The sequence below is a fragment of the Embiotoca jacksoni genome, unplaced genomic scaffold (assembly GCF_022577435.1).
Source record: "Embiotoca jacksoni isolate LCO1_2020_lvr unplaced genomic scaffold, fEmbJac1.0.p SCAF_31, whole genome shotgun sequence".
Classification (NCBI taxonomy): domain Eukaryota; kingdom Metazoa; phylum Chordata; class Actinopteri; family Embiotocidae; genus Embiotoca; species Embiotoca jacksoni.
Genome location: NW_027185383.1, coordinates 2512405 through 2524545, shown reverse-complemented (window position 1 = coordinate 2524545; position 12141 = coordinate 2512405). Strand labels below are relative to the sequence as shown.

The 12141-nt window shown below is 39.3% G+C and overlaps 1 protein-coding gene across 2 annotated transcripts in view; it reads right to left on the bottom strand.

Annotated features, from left to right (window-relative positions):
* Positions 1-3971: 3971 nt before the first annotated feature.
* slc6a9 (solute carrier family 6 member 9) overlaps positions 3972-12141 on the bottom strand; it is a 78224-nt gene continuing 70054 nt past the window's right edge. For both annotated transcript variants that reach the window (XM_069164438.1, XM_069164437.1), the window contains 2 exons: positions 10979-11149; positions 3972-9599 (listed from right to left, as the gene is read on the bottom strand). In XM_069164438.1, the coding sequence (XP_069020539.1) occupies positions 9339-9599; positions 10979-11149 (432 nt within the window). In that variant the 3' untranslated portion in view covers positions 3972-9338. The remainder of the gene's footprint in view (positions 9600-10978; positions 11150-12141) is intronic.

Sequence of the window (12141 nt, the reverse complement as noted above, 5' to 3'; positions counted from 1 at the left end):
AAGAGAAAGATTTGGTTCCCAGAACTGGAGTCACCTTTCAAACAAAATGCAACAATGGTCTCACAAGCAGGAAAATTACTTTCTGTCAAAAACAAAACCTTCAGTCTGAGAAGTGTCATTCAGCCACCCTTGACACACAGGCTGTAACACGCCACTGCAGTGTTGTTGTGAGGACAATATGGTTAGCGTTGAAGGATGATAATCAACACCTCCATACCTGTCCTCTGTCTGTTACTGTCTGGAAAAGTGCTTATAATGCCATTGCTGTCCTATTCTAACGGCTGAGTCTGCGGATCATGTTTTTTCCTATCTGTCCTGAACAGGACTGCTAGAGCTCATGACATTGTGTGTCTGATAAGCAGACTCAAAAAACAGCAGGATGTCGATGAAACTAAGGAGTCTTGTGGGTGTGTTTCAGGTAACAATCCACTGACATGGAGCTGTGTTCATTATGTTGCTAAATCCTGTAGCCTGGTGGCACGCATGATGGATGTTATGGCCCAGCGATAAAATGGCTTGGCTGCAGTTGCTGTGACCGTAAAGAAAAGTCTGGTGATCCTTACAGCCACCGTCACTCTGTCTTGTTTTGGATTCCACTTTTTTGGGCCTTTTTTTTTTAATTTTCCTTGCAATACATTGGATAACCTTTTCCAAAGGACAACATTTACAAGCTTACACATTCAGATACGAGCATGCAATTTTGTTTCACATGCACACAAAAGGTGAAATACAAGTGCAGAGTGTGAAATTATTTGTGAACATTATTTCACAGGCATCTAACACCAAGAATATGTAGTTTTAGATTACAAAAACTTTCTCAGGGCCTGAATCTGATTCCACTTGATGGCGCATAAAGGGCCACGCTGTAAGTTCTAAGGATGAAGGCTTGCATATTTATCAGCCTCAATCAATGATGACTTCAGATTTTGGTTAATCAGCACCGTCAGATTAAACCTTCTGTTTAACCATCACGTTCGTCTATTTAATCTGTTTAGATGTCTCAAAATCCGATGTAATGGTTTCTACAGGATGCATACTATCCCTGCGCTCCGAATCGCATAATATTTTTTTTTTACTTTTAGTACATACTGCCGCTACCCTTGTATAGATACGACTGTTGCATGTAGTATGCATACAATTAGGACATACCACTTCACTGTAAAATGCGCTTGGACCTTTGACCTGCTTGGTCATATCCATCGCAATACTAAATCATTTTCTGGCATAATAATTAGTATGGTGGTATGGATATTGGAACGCAGGGTATGTTTGTGCTCTGCAGCACCAAAACCTTACTGAGAACAATCAAGTGCAAAATAATTAGAAGACCTTATCTTGTATTTATTACTTATTCATAATCTCTGATATAAAAGATCTAGAAAAACATTAGGGGGGTAATAAATCATTGCTGTACAGACAGGGGCGATGGTGGAGGTGTTATGTCATATTAAAAGTTCTCACTTGTGTGACAAGACGCAAACTTTTACAAAAAACAGGAAGTAGAGTGTTGCCATGGATACAGTGAGTTCCACTGTTTGAAGCCTTTATTTGTTTACATTATGCCGAATCAACCAGTAATAGTTCCTTTTTGCTGTGTACCACCAGAGGTACTGACAACTGTCTCTGAAGAAATCTTACAAACCTGAAAATCCTCAGGCAAATTTCCCCAGTTCCTGCTGTATTAGTCTAATGTACACAATCTTGAAATTATGAGATAATATTTTCTCATAATTAGAATGTCAGGATCTCCAAATGAATAATTCAGGATCTTGTGATAATGACATCTTTTGTCTTCCATACTGACAAGACAAATGTCACACAGCGTTTCAGTGACACAGGATATTTAGGTCTATTTGTATCGACAGTCTGGATAAATGAGGTCCCCTGGAGGAAAATATAATCTCTTTTGTATTGTCAACAAAGATTGCTCTCATCTCGTTTAACGTATTCTGTTGTTTATTCAAAGACCCTAAAGGCACTACAATATTAAAATAAATGTCCATTGAGTGCATATAAAAAGATCAAATCTCGCAACTGGACTTTTTTTTAATGACGCAACATTTGGCTGTTTGCTTGCAGGCACGTCTGGAGCTTGAAATACTCTTCATACCTGCGATGACTTACTGTGTTGCAGCGGTGCCTTCATGTGAAATTAATTTTATATTTACAGCCGTGCTGCCCTCCTCTGACTCCACCTGGTACTGTGCTCATTTCAGTGGCCCCTTTCATCCAGTAATCAGGACATTATAAATGTTGCTGAGCCTCTTCATTGTCATGTTGTGTTCAACCCTTGACTTTGGCCACTAAGCCAAAATCCTGTAAATTCTAAAAACACAATGTCTTTATTATTCTGTTAAAGAAAGTTGAAAAAGGATATCGTGCAAAATATACATTAAATGAAAGACGTAAAACATATGATAAACTGTAAGCTGTTGAATACATTGTAGTTTATTAAGACGTTTTATTGTGAAATCCTCCGACACTAATCCCACACAAAAACACAAGAAAGAGCACTATGAATTTTACATAAATGGCCTCTTCAATCCCATCTAATTGGAAAGTCATGACATGACACTCCAACCTGCCTTCTGCAGTTCACTGCCTAACAAAGCTAACTGTTTGGTGGAACACAAACAGGGCTGCTGCGATGCTCTCTGTGGGTGCAAAGGTTTACACAGAGATCAGTGCTGTATGGCTTGTTTCCCTCTTTGCTTTCTTCTTGTTAAATACTGGACAATTTGTCTTTACTTGCTGCTAAAGAGAAGTCGAGAGAGGAGAAAATCTCTGCTGCTGTTTCACAAGTAAACATTTCTTCATCAATCCATCTTGACTCCTTTCTGGTAAATGTTTTGTAAAAGGAATGTTTCATTGTGAACATTAAAAAAGTCTGTATTGGGTTATTTGTAGGTTTTACGTTGGCTTTTCGGTGATCTCCTGAGTGATTACTACATCCGTGGTGGCACTACCTGTCCAACTTGTTTACAGAAAAACAACAAACATGTCAGTTGGTGAATTGCATACTTCTTTTATTTAAAAAAAATATTAAACTTTGTTGACTTGCTGAAAGTCTGCACACTCACTGGATAATGTAAGGAAAATTATAAAATAACAAAATAATAAATAAATCTTGCTAACTTGCAAACCCAAACCAAAGTGTGTAATACAACCGTCTGTGCAATACATAATACTGTGTCTGTGTAATATTTTGCCTCACCTGACCCTCATGGTTCGACTCCGGAAAACCATATAGTTCGTGTTAGGCAGCAAAACCACTGGGTTCGGCTTAGTTAAAGATCTTTTCAAAGAACCCCCACATTGCTTTCTCACAGATTTAAACCCTGGTCTCTTGGGTGAAAGTTCTGGGTTTGGATCATCCAACCACCCTCATCTTGCCTCCCTGTGAACTTTATCACTTTTGTATTTGTCAAATGACCTTCGTAGGAGGTAAAAGGTGCCTGTTGGCGAAAGAAGATACTAACACCGTATTATCTGGTGGACTGACGCCTTATCATAGCTAAAATTAGCTGATCAAACCAGATCAAGCAAGGCTACAGTGTATTGAAAGGTGCATTTTATTTCTTAAGGTTTCAACTTTTAATCTGTAAGAAGAGGATTGTGGTTTTCCTTGTTTCAAATGTAATATAATCTGGCTTTAAGGGGTCATAATGATTTGACAGTTTTGATCATGCACGCTTTACCAGAAAAAACCTGTTTATTTTTTGGGAAGTATCTGTCATAAAGTCATTTCAATAAACTACATTTCCATAGAATAAAAATGATTTGGAGAGTAAAGTTATTCAACGTCTGACAACCAAAACATGTAGTATAATTTAACGAAAATATAATAGTCAAATATAGTACTCATATATAGTAGTCAATATTTACACACATACACACAAATATTCCAAATTCTGCCCCTCCATTGAAATCAACATATAACACATAAGACTTTCAAAATAAAACCCCAGAAGTGATCTTTAAAATAGATTTTATTTACCATTTTGTAATTCAACAGTTTACGATATACAGCTGACAGGACTAAGACATTTCAATGGATTTTGGCCCTATAGGTTGAAAGAACAAGAAGAACGGACATTGTTAGATAGATAGACAGATAGATATGATAGAAGGTACAAGAAGAACTGTGTTCTCTTTTCTCACTTGTGCTTTTTCTCTCCACTCGCCCCATGTAACAATTCACATTGGCATAACAACAACACAGCAAATTCTTTCAGCCAAACCACTGAAAAATACATTATTTACTTCGCTTGCTTTTTCTTCAGAATGGACACGTGAATTATTATTGTAATTATACATATATTTCCTGTTGCTTATAAAAAACTAATGATTTCTTTAAAGTGCTGCAACATGAGATTATGCTTATAAGAGCAGTAGTAAGAAATACAAGAGGTAATGCTCTGTCGCTTATGGAGAACCACAGAAACAAGGTAAAAATCACAGTTTTGTTTCATTTTCTTTTATACTACACTTGAGCAGTTGTGCTGTGACTTTGTGTACAAAAGTGCTCCGTACCTTTGCCTTGTTTACGACTTTCTGCACAGCCACCTCAGTATTCAGTGATGATAAGCAATGGGGTATTCATATTTTAAGATGGGACAATTATTACGTTTATATTACCAACAAGAGAAATAAATCAATTTAAAATAATATCTGGACCTTTTGTCTGATACATATGCCACATTATTTGCCTAAAATGTCCACATAAATTTATATTTTCTAACAGTGTTATGCACAAGAATGAAAACGTGAGTTCCTGATGCTGATTCTGTCCTGGTTGCAGAGTAATTTTGGTGTTTTGATTTTGCTCATTTTTTTAAACTACTAGACAGAAACTGCTCGAGTTAAGGGCCACAGGATGTTAAAGGTAAACAGTGACGTGTGACTGTTGGCACTGCTCTGGGTGAAACAGCTTAAAGTAGATGCAATATTGTTAAAACAAAAACAAAAACAAGACAAAACACAAAAGCATCGTCATGTAGCTGCAGCCGCTGTCGACACCAGAGCTCGCAGTAAAAACGAACCATTCTTTTGTAGTTCAAGTTTCGATCCAAAGCTTTTTGTTTGGCAATGCTTTTAATATCAGCTGGCTTTATCTTAATTGACTACAACTTCTAAAACAAACAAAAAAAAGTGGTGTCATTGAAGATGGACAAACAATGATTAAAATCTGAAGATAAAATACGTAGTTTTCCTTCTCTTCTTTTAGTACAAAATGTTTTTTCTCTTCTTAAAAGATAGGCTGTATAGTATTAGCAGAATAGGACTTAGCTAGTTCTGATAGATTAGAGGTACATGGACATCAATACATGTCAGTAAAGACACTACGCCTGCTCTACATGCAGGCTCAGCAGTAAGAGCTAATCCACTACACACAGAATGCACGATACACCTGACATCGTCTACGTTACGCTACGACAAAAATGACAAATCAAAATCCATATCAGTCGATACCCGCCCTCACCCCGACCCGCAAAAAAACACACTGACCCGCCCCTAAAAAAATTAAAAGCAAAGACAAACACACACGCAGTCCGATTATATAATTTTTTTTTTTACATTACTGTACAATGGGAGGAAGAGATGCGGGGCCAGCGGAGATGGCAAGGGTTGGGGTATATAGAGAGATAGCACGGTGGCTAAGCTTCACTTATTACGACATGAACACACGAGACAGGCAACCACGAACATGACGAGCTGTCCCCGAATACACTGAGAAAAAGAAGTTCATGTTCACCTCTTTAAGAGAGTAAATCCTCAGTTAGAAAGTGGACTTCCTAAGTGGTTCAGAAGAAGCAACACAGTATAGTTGGGTTAGAGGATGGTGATAATGTCTTGTTTCATAGAGCACCTGGTTTTGCAGTACTTGAATTAAAAATAAACACTAGTACAAAATATGTCACATGTGGTGCAAATATTTAAGGAATAAACCAGAACCAGAGGGTGAAAACAGACCGCTAACTAACAGCCACAGCTACAGTTCTCCATCGTCGACACATTTCCAAGAATCTTTCCTTGTACAAAAGCCTGCTAAAAACCTGGGCAGAAATGTGTGCTTGGTTCACAATGCTCACTGTGCTTATCGTGATTCACTACATTTGAGTTCCTGTACGTAACATTGACTTCTTTCACTGTTACTTTCCTGATGAGAAACAATTTGTTTTTAGCCTCGTGACAGTTGGGCTTTTTCTGTTTTCAGTTGTCAGCCACACTGTTGTTGTGCCTTTTACTACCCTGAGTGTCAGCAATGCTCCATCTTGTGGAACATTGGAGCAACTGCACTGTCATGTTAGAAACCACTGTCCTCTTCTGAAGATATGCTTGAGGGGAGTCGTGGTGAAAGAAGAGAATGACTATTGAATGAAGTTTGCACAATGTACTTCAGTATTTCAAAAACATGTTGGACCTAAAATTCTTGGGAATTGTGCTTATTTGCCTTTTTGCTTGTAGAAGATCAATACCACTAACATGTCTGTCTGCTAAAACGAGCTTCAGGTAAGTGAAAAGACTAGAAACAGGCGGACAACTCGAGCCTGCTCCTGTCCAAAACTCACCTTTAAGCCCTCCAGAAAGCTCACCAATCCTATTTGTTTAAGTTGTATAAAAATACCCAAACAACTATTGATGCCAATTATGACTCATTGAAATGGCAACGTGTGTTCTGACAGCAAAAAAAAAAAGAAAAGAAATGTTCTGGTCCTGTTTGTGAACGCTCTCAGGTTGTCGGATGTTCCCAAATAGAAACTTTCCCGCTTCTCAGACACCAGTGTGTCAGACTCTTGTCCAAACCAGTTGCCAGGCAACCATCATTTTTTTATTTATTTATTTTTTTTTCAATCAATGGCAGATTAAAGAAAGATGTAACACATTAAAATGTGAGTTTTCGAGGTGCTGGTAGGCAGATTTTGTTATCTTTAAACAGACCCAGGGAAACTGTTTCCCCTTGTTTCCAGTCTTTATGCTTACCTAAGCGAGCTGATCTGTGAGTTTGAAATCAATATCCTCACCTAACTCCCAGCAAAAAAGTAAAGAATATCTTGACATAAAAATGTGGTACATAATATGCAATTTTGTATATTATGTTAGAATGTTCAATGCTCACACAGGTATCATAGCCCTCTAGTTATCCAAACTGATTATTTGACTGCTTACACACTGTATAAAACTCGACAACACAAAGTAAAGAAACAGAGCCAGAGCTGAAGCAATCCCCGAAAATCCTCCCTGCCTTGTGAAGCTAAAAGCATCTCACCGCCACCTGAGCAGGCGTCTGACAAAGCATCTGAGGATGAAAACACAAAGGAACGTGGGGTTTTCACATAGCTGTCTAGAAACAAAACTATTCTCATGTGTTTGTTCTGTCTTTGTACCACCACACTACTACAGCGTTGTGCTGGACGCTTTCCAATCAGACCCACTCGGGGGAAACCCAACCCTGCATTAAAGAGACCCCTCTCTATCGTATCGCACCCTCCGACAATACAACAACAAATCAAGTCACAGATGAGGAATGGTAAACATGGTTAGTTAGGATTCTGTAGTTTTCTCTTTTTTTTGTACAAAATAAACATATGCTGTCTTTATTATTATTTACTAAGTTACTTTACAATAATGAGAGGTAAAAAGGAGACTTCTACTGAGATTCTATGCAGCTACATTTAAAACTACATAATTCATTGAAGAGTTTATTCTGGTTCCTTCTGGAAGCAAGCAGCGTCTCTCTGTTTTCTGTCTCTCCAGCAGTTACAGCACAGCTTGGCTCAGAGCTTTAAAACAAGTGTCTGTAAATACATTAAAGGTTCCACTGACCGTAGGAGACTGACAGTATATCCGTCTCTGAGATACATATGTTACCAAAAACATGTGCAGGAAAACTTGGGTAATGCTTTTGGTAACACGCCTGAATGGGGCAAGATTGCTACGACCCACGGGAGACACCGACTACGACACACTTATAATCCTTCCTAGCCCGGATTCTTCTTCACAGAGCACATCCCAAGATGCATTTCACTCAAAAAGAACGCCTGGAAGACTTAAAGAAGAGATGGCACTTCTATATACAGAGTTGCATCCACCTGTTTTGTATGTGTGTGTGTGTGTATGTGTGTGTGTGTGTAGGCGTTTTTCGACAGCGAGGGAAGTTCGGTGGTTTTAGTCCGTACAATCTAAACAGGCCAACTCGGTCGAGATAAGGTTTCCACAGGCGAGGAACCGCAAAGTTTACTACCTTCACTTGGACCCTGAGAAATGGACACTGGGACCTCTTCTGTCAAAAACAAATATGCTTTGTGTGTGTTTGTGTGTCTGTGTCTGTGTGTGTGAATGCAGAGAGTTACAGTACAGTTAAAGTTCACTGATGTTTCTCTGCTGAGTTCTCAAAGTTTAAGCAGCTTTAATAAAAAAAAAAAAAAAGAAGTTAGTAATGGAGGAAATTTCCACCAAAAATCAGCCCTAAGTGTCAGTTGTCATCTCGTGGGTTAAATATTTGTCCTCTGTAGATTTTTTTTTTTTTTTTTTTTAAAGAAGAAGCATCATAAAAAACAACAGGCTTAGTCTTAAGCTGAGATCAACTACGGTTGAGGTCACTGTGTGCTGTAAAATATACAGAGTGTATGAGTGTGAACGAGTGTATCCGCCTCTTTTTCTGGCTGTAGAATAGAGTCTATTTCTATCTTTTAGCATCATCAAACTGTAAATGGCCAGTACAGGCACAGTTTACCCTCCTCCTCCTCCTCCTCCTCCTCTATGTTACTGAATCACAACAAGTCTCCAGCTGTCAAATCACTGCCTATACAAAGTCCCCCATCCCAAACAGGGCCAGCTAACAGAATAAAGGAGAACAGTGTGTGTCTCTATGTTGCTGCATGCACAAAACAAAGACATGCAGCTTCACAATCTACTGTACCTCTAACTGCATATGAAGATGACATATACAAGTTTTACAAAAACTGAAAGGAAAAAACAAACTGCATTATTAAATTATGTGGAACAAATTAACAACCCACACGCTCTAACATACACACAAATCTTTTGGATGATGACCCAATTTTTTTTTTTTTCTTCCTTTAGTTTTTGTTTTTCTTCGTTTATCTAGAGACAACACACAGATAGATAGAAGAGGTTAGGATAGATATAATAAGCCCTTACAATATGTAAAGGTCTCCAGCGAATGGGATCTCCCCCACAGAGGGCTGTGGGAAAGCGGGGTGAGGATGGAGGAGAGAAGGGAGGAAAAGGGTGGAAGAGAAAGAGGAGACGGTGGGGCGCGGGGGCCGGGCGCTTGGGCCGGGCCCGCTGGCGCTGATAGAGCGGGGTGCCGTCTATGCGCTGGGATTGGGGTTGTTGTGTGTGTTGGTGGAGCCGTTGCTTCCCTGGATGGTGAGGCTGATCTCATCCTTCCTCTCCTTCTCTTTCTCCTTCTCTTTCTCCTCCTCCTTCTGCTCTTCCTTCAGCTCCTCCTTCTCCTTTAGGGGACGGGTCTCCACAGTGTCTTCGGAGGCCATGGGGGCGTAGCGGCCTGTCCGGTGCTCCTGCAGGGCAGGGCCCCACTTTGGATGTGCTCGGCATGCGTACTTCAACCGCTGACATGGGATGAAAAAAGAGGAACACATCATTCAGGGCAGACAATTTGGGGAGACTCATTTGAACAGGTCCAAAGATCAGGAGGAACGTCACTCAAAACACCTCGGTCGGCTCGTTTCTTCATTGCAGGGGGCTTTCTGAAACATTTTGAGGGCCTCGGTTGCAGATTTCCTGAGTCTGATGTGCACTCTCCGCTCAAGTCCATTGTGACATCGCACATGCCAGTTGTCATAAAATCATGTGAACTTGGATTACTGAAAAAGTTATAGCTTCCCCCTGCTCCATGCACGTCACAGTGCTGCACTCCCTTTGTGCACAACAGGAGCAGCCTCGCAACTTTCTGATCCTCCTTCGTAAAGTGCAAACACTTTGGTGTGACTGACACTTTAATTTTGATTTCAAATGCCCTCCATTTTTTCAGTTTATCTTCAACAGCTGCCACGGCATACTCTTACGTTTTAGTTTATTACATTTATTTATAACAGGGACCACATACAAAATAGGTTAATCTCAAAAAGATGTTTTGTGCCAGATTTAGCTACAAGCTAATTTTCATCTGCAGTCCCTGGGAAGGTGAGGGGAAATAAGAAAACACAGACCAAAACCCCCTAGCTATACTGCAAATGGACTTTAAATGACAGTTCAATTGCTTTCTCCACTTTATCAAGATTTATGGTTTGTCTGCATGTTGGAAACCAACGACTCTCCACCACTAACACGCTGTGATTGGCCAGCTGTGTGGAGACGAGACACAAGCCTTACTCTCTTTTTTAATTTGTTACTCAACTAGTTGTGTCACTTTTTGTATGTACAACCCAATGCAATACTATCAACTTCTCCCTGAAGAGAATGTCTGAAAATGCGCAGTTATCCCGGACAGGCCCTCACATTTCAAATGGCATTTCAAGTGATCTCAGCATCAACTGACAATAACAACTGCTGTTTATTTTAAATGAAAATCTGAAATACTTCAACTGAGATGTTAACACTGTTCGTGGTTTTGAAATCAACTGATAGTTCGGCTGCTTTCAGAGTTGACACAATACATACTGGCAATTCAAATATCTAAAGGGCTTCAACTTGAATCATTTTTGAAATTCTTTCAAAAAAATATGGTCCACTTTAGAGCCTTTTCTGTCACTCAGTTAAGCTTTTAGTGCTTTAACTTCAGGTGCACTCATGAAAACACTTAGTTTGAACTTGCTGACCTGTTTTTATTTTATTTTTATACATGTTAACTCTAACATGTTAATGTTAGAGTGATGTTCAGCCTTTTACCTATAGTACTGTGCATTGCTGTTCTCAGCTGTATTTTATTATATTTTACAACAGAGATGTTATAGAAGCCAAGTGTGAGGGCACAAGAGGGGTATTGTACCTCTCTGAAGGTGGCTCCTGGGGACCTTGAGATCTTGTAGAGGGCATAGACGGGTATGCAGACCACTGAGGATAGAGCCATGGAAAAGCCGATAGCCAAGGACCAGCCGGGATACACGTAGTTATTGTAAGTGATGGGCTTGTACTGGATCACGGTGAAGATCAGGATGAACTACAGGAACACAAAACAGACAGTTATTGAAATGTAACTTTATTCAAAAATATAGTTCATAATCAGTTTATATGTTAAAACCTTTCCTTCAGTACATCTTTGGAGAGAACTCATGTCCAACTACTTGAAATGAATATTTAATGACATAATTTGGCAAACGGCATGTCAACTAATTATCTATCTGATACATTTCAATTTGTTCATGTTAATGATGACTCTTGTAAGCACACATCATTTAGTCATGGAGTTCCCCAGGGTCTTGTACTGGGACCAATACTTTTCATCCAACTTCAAGCATGTCTTGGAGACATAAAGGCCTGGATGACCAGTAAGTTTCTACTTCTAAACTCAGATATAACTGAAATTATTTGGCCCTAAACACCCTAGAAACTCAGTATCTACCTATATGGTTAGTCTGGATAGCATTACCTTGGACTCCAGTAATACTGTCAGGGAAATTTGGGTTATTTTTGACGAGGACATGTTCTTTAATTCACATATAAATCAAGTCTCGAGGACAGCCTTCTCTAATCTGTGTGAACATCCTGTCGTTTTAGCTGGACTATGTTAATTCCTTATTATCGGGATGCCCCAATGAAAAGCCTCCAGTTGACTCAAAATGCTGCACCAGAGTACTGATGGGAGTTAGCAAGAGAAATCACATTTCTGCCATAGTAGCTTCTCTTCACTGGCTCCTTCTTCTTACATATAAAGCCCTTAATGACCAAGCACCATCATATTTTAAAGACCTCATAGTACCATATTATCCAAACGAAACACTTTGCTTTCAAAGTGCAGGTGAGTTTCCAAAAGTAAACTGGGAGACAGACATCCTCTCTCCTTTAAAGAGCAGGCTTAAAACTTTTCTGATTAATAAATCCTACAGTTTGTCATGCTACTTTTTGAACACTGATGTTTTTCATGTCATTTTTTGTTCATTGTTTCCTTATGTCATTTTGTGATTGTAAAGTGTTCTGGGACCATGTGTCAGG